Source organism: Piliocolobus tephrosceles, chromosome 1 (genome assembly GCF_002776525.5).
Source record: "Piliocolobus tephrosceles isolate RC106 chromosome 1, ASM277652v3, whole genome shotgun sequence".
In the NCBI taxonomy this organism is placed as follows: domain Eukaryota; kingdom Metazoa; phylum Chordata; class Mammalia; order Primates; family Cercopithecidae; genus Piliocolobus; species Piliocolobus tephrosceles.
This window is the reverse complement of record NC_045434.1, coordinates 343,688-347,055: the sequence shown is the minus strand read 5'-3', so window position 1 is coordinate 347,055 and position 3,368 is coordinate 343,688. Positions and strand designations below refer to the sequence as shown.

Here is a 3,368-nt window from a genome sequence, read left to right as displayed (position 1 = left end):
TACACAAACGGGATTAGAGCAAGATGGTGAGGTGGGGTGGGAATGCTATTTTGGAAAGGGTAATCAGTGCAGGTGTCTTTGATATGGTCACATGTGAACAATTCCTAAACGAAGGCAAGGAGAACGCCATGTAAAAATGTGAGGAAAGCCCCCAGGCATCGGGAACTCAGCATTGAAGGATGCTGAGGTAGCATTGTGCTTGGGAATTTTGAGCAAGGGAGCCAGTGTGGCTGGAGCAGAGTGAAGAAAAAGAAGTATGTCAACACAGAAGATTGGAGAAATAGTCAGGTATCAAGGGCTTGGTGGGACCTTTGGCTTTTACTGGGTAAGAAGGGAAGCCCTAAGACATTCAGTGACACAGAGAGGATGGTTTATCACTGCACTGCCCAGGGGATGGCTGAAGAAAAAGCCTGACTAGAGTTTGTTGAGATGGACAGGGGGAATGATGAGTGGAATCAGATGTTCTGGACACCTCTCTGAAAAGTAGAAGTGTGGTGGCTTGAGGGGAGTCATTTCACTTCCTTGCATGTGGATTTGGGACTCTTCCTCTCATCCCAGAAAGGACCTCCTAGAACAGGATCCTGGAGCCATACACACATCCCAGATATGGAAGGTCATATGAAATAGATGTCTGTCTATCTTCAGACCCAATGCCTATGAGTGAACTCAGATCTCATATATGTGTCTCCCAGCCCTCTCTCCTGGGTCTCAAGCATTCCTATGGACACCACACTTTCCTATGACCTTCCTCATTGCCCCAGTCACCTCCTTGTTTCTGAGGCTGTAGATGACAGGGTTGAGCAAGGGTGTGAGAACAGTATAGAAGACAGATACGACATCATCCTGGCCAGGAGAGTGGTAGGATGCAGGTAACATGTAGGTGTAGACAAGGGGCCCATAGAAGAGGTTGACTACTGTCAAGTGGGAGGAACAGGTGGCCAGGGCCTTCTGACGCCCCTCCACAGAGCGCATCTGGAGCACAGCCACCAAAATGAAGGCGTAGGAGGTGGTGATGAAGGCAATGGGCACCAAGAGGACCACCACCCCTGTCACAAAGAGCACCTGCTCATAGGCCTCTGTGTCTGCACAGGCCAGCATCAGCAGTGAAGGCACTTCGCAGAAGAAGTGGGTAACATTTCGTGAACCACAGAAGGGGAACTTCAGGGTTAGCGAGGTCTGGATGGAGGCATTGAGGGACCCTCCCAGCCAGGAGCTCACAACCATGAGCAGGCAGACGCGACGGCTCATAAGCACTGGGTAACGCAGAGGGTTGCAGATGGCTACATAGCGGTCATAGGCCATGAGGGCCAGCAGGAGACACTCTGCAGCTCCCAGGAACATGAAGAAAAACATTTGTGCTCCACAGCCCCCAAAAGAGATGCTCGTCCAATCAAAGAGGAAGGCCACTATCATCTTGGGGACAGTGACTGAAGAAAAGAAGATGTCCAGGAAGGACAGCTGGCTGAGGAGGAAGTACATGGGCTTGTGGAGCTGGGCATCGGCCCAGATCAGGAGGACCATGGTGGCATTGCCAGCCATGGCGAGGATGTAGACCAACACCACCATGCTGAAGAGGAACAGGTGCATCTGGCTCTCATTGAAAAGTCTAGTGAGGACAAAGCCAGTGGTGGAGAAGTGGTTCCAAGGCCCTCTGCTTGCCTCCTGCTGAGCCTCACTGTGGAGAGGAAAGCGAACCGGCTCACCAGGGGCTCAGATACATTCATTCAGAGACGGAGATGGGGAGAAGGTAGCAAAAGGGCAACAACTAGGAAGGTCGGTGAAGAGGCAGCTGATGAACTTTGCAATGTCCTTTTACATTTTTTGTAGGGTCAACATTATTTCGCAATGAAAAATTATTACAAAAAGCATGGTGTGCAGCCAAAGCAGTACTCAGAGGGAAACTCATAACTCAAAATACGTGTGCTAGAAAAGAGAAAAGTGTAAAAACTAGTGATCTAATTTCTGTTTCAAAAAGCTAGGAAAAGAACAACAGCACATTACAACTTCCCATGTTTTTGAAAAATGCATAGTTAATAATATTCTTAGCAGTTCAACAAACAAATATGTGCACAGGAAAATATTGAAAACAAAACCATTTATTCTTATGCCTAACTTGAGGACTAGATCTACCAACACATGAATTACGTGGTTCAAAGTCCTTACTTGAGCATCCACGTGATATACTTCTTTTAGAAATAGGTTAGAGCCGCTGGGTACAGTGACTCACGCCTATAATCCCAGCACTTTGGGAGGCTGAGCCGGGTGGATCACCTGAGGTTGGCAGTTTGAGACCAGCCTGACCAACATGGAGAAACCCCGTCTCTACCAAAAATACAAAATTAGCCGGGCATGGTGGCACATGCTTGTAGTCCCAGCTACTTAGGAGGCTGAGGCAGGAGAATGGCATGAACCCAGGAGGCGGAGCTTGCAGTGAGCGGAGATCGCCCCACTGCGCTACAGCCGGGGCAGCAGAGTGAGACTCCATCTCAAAAAAACCGAAAAACAAAAACAAAAAAACCTAAAACAACAACAACAACAAAAGAAATAGGTCAGAGCCCGTGTCTGTTGCTGACGTGCTGCATTTTATTAACTAGTGGAGCTGTGCAGGCATCGCATTCTTTTGTTACCTTGGCCCTAAGGAATTCCAGACTTGGCACCTTTGCTCTTCTGGAATTTTGACACTATATTCTCATTCTCATACTGTTGTTCTCTTTATTTCAATAGTTTCATGATAGCTGAGTCCTATTATGTTAATTAAGAAGATTTTAAAATAAACTTTTTGATAAAGATTGGGCCTCTTTATAAACATAAATCTATAGAGTACATGTTAGGAATACGTAAGCCAGGTCAGTAGTTTCCTTTGGGAGGGATCTGCACCCCTAAAGGGCTCCCTTCTGAAATTATATTTATTCAGGTCAAGTCAAATCTCAAGGAATTATGAGGTAAGCGATGATAGGAAATAAGTCACCCAAAGGCAGTTTTAGGAGCTGAGGATGAGGGACAAATTAGGATTAACGACGCTGCTCCAAGGATGAGGTTGTGCTAGACGTGGTAAAGACCCGTCTACCTGGCAAGTTCCCTGAGCTAGGAAGCTCTGCAGAAACCCTGGTCCCAGACTCCTGAATCCTAGGGAATGCCTTCAATTTTAGCTTTTATTTCTGCATATGTCTGAGGGCAAATGGCTTAAATGGAGGGATTGAAGGGAAATAAAATGAACTTCCCAGTATGGTATTAAGGAGTCGAGAATATGAGAGAATAATGGAGCTGGTGGATACCACAGGGTCACCGGGACAGAGTGCGAGGCGCAGCAAGTGTCACAGAGGGACAGCACATCAGAGCGGTGACAAGGCTGTACAGTCTGTGGATTT

The 3,368-nt window shown here is 47.2% G+C and overlaps 1 protein-coding gene across 1 annotated transcript in view; it reads right to left on the bottom strand.

Moving 5' to 3' along the window:
• Nucleotides 1-708: 708 nt before the first annotated feature.
• LOC111529654 (olfactory receptor 2Z1-like) overlaps nt 709-3,368 on the bottom strand; it is a 6,028-nt gene continuing 3,368 nt past the window's right edge. The window contains exons 2-3 of the mRNA XM_026449397.1: nt 3,276-3,358; nt 709-1,675 (exon numbers count right to left, since the gene is read on the bottom strand). Of these exons, the coding sequence (XP_026305182.1) occupies nt 709-1,675; nt 3,276-3,358 (1,050 nt within the window). The remainder of the gene's footprint in view (nt 1,676-3,275; nt 3,359-3,368) is intronic.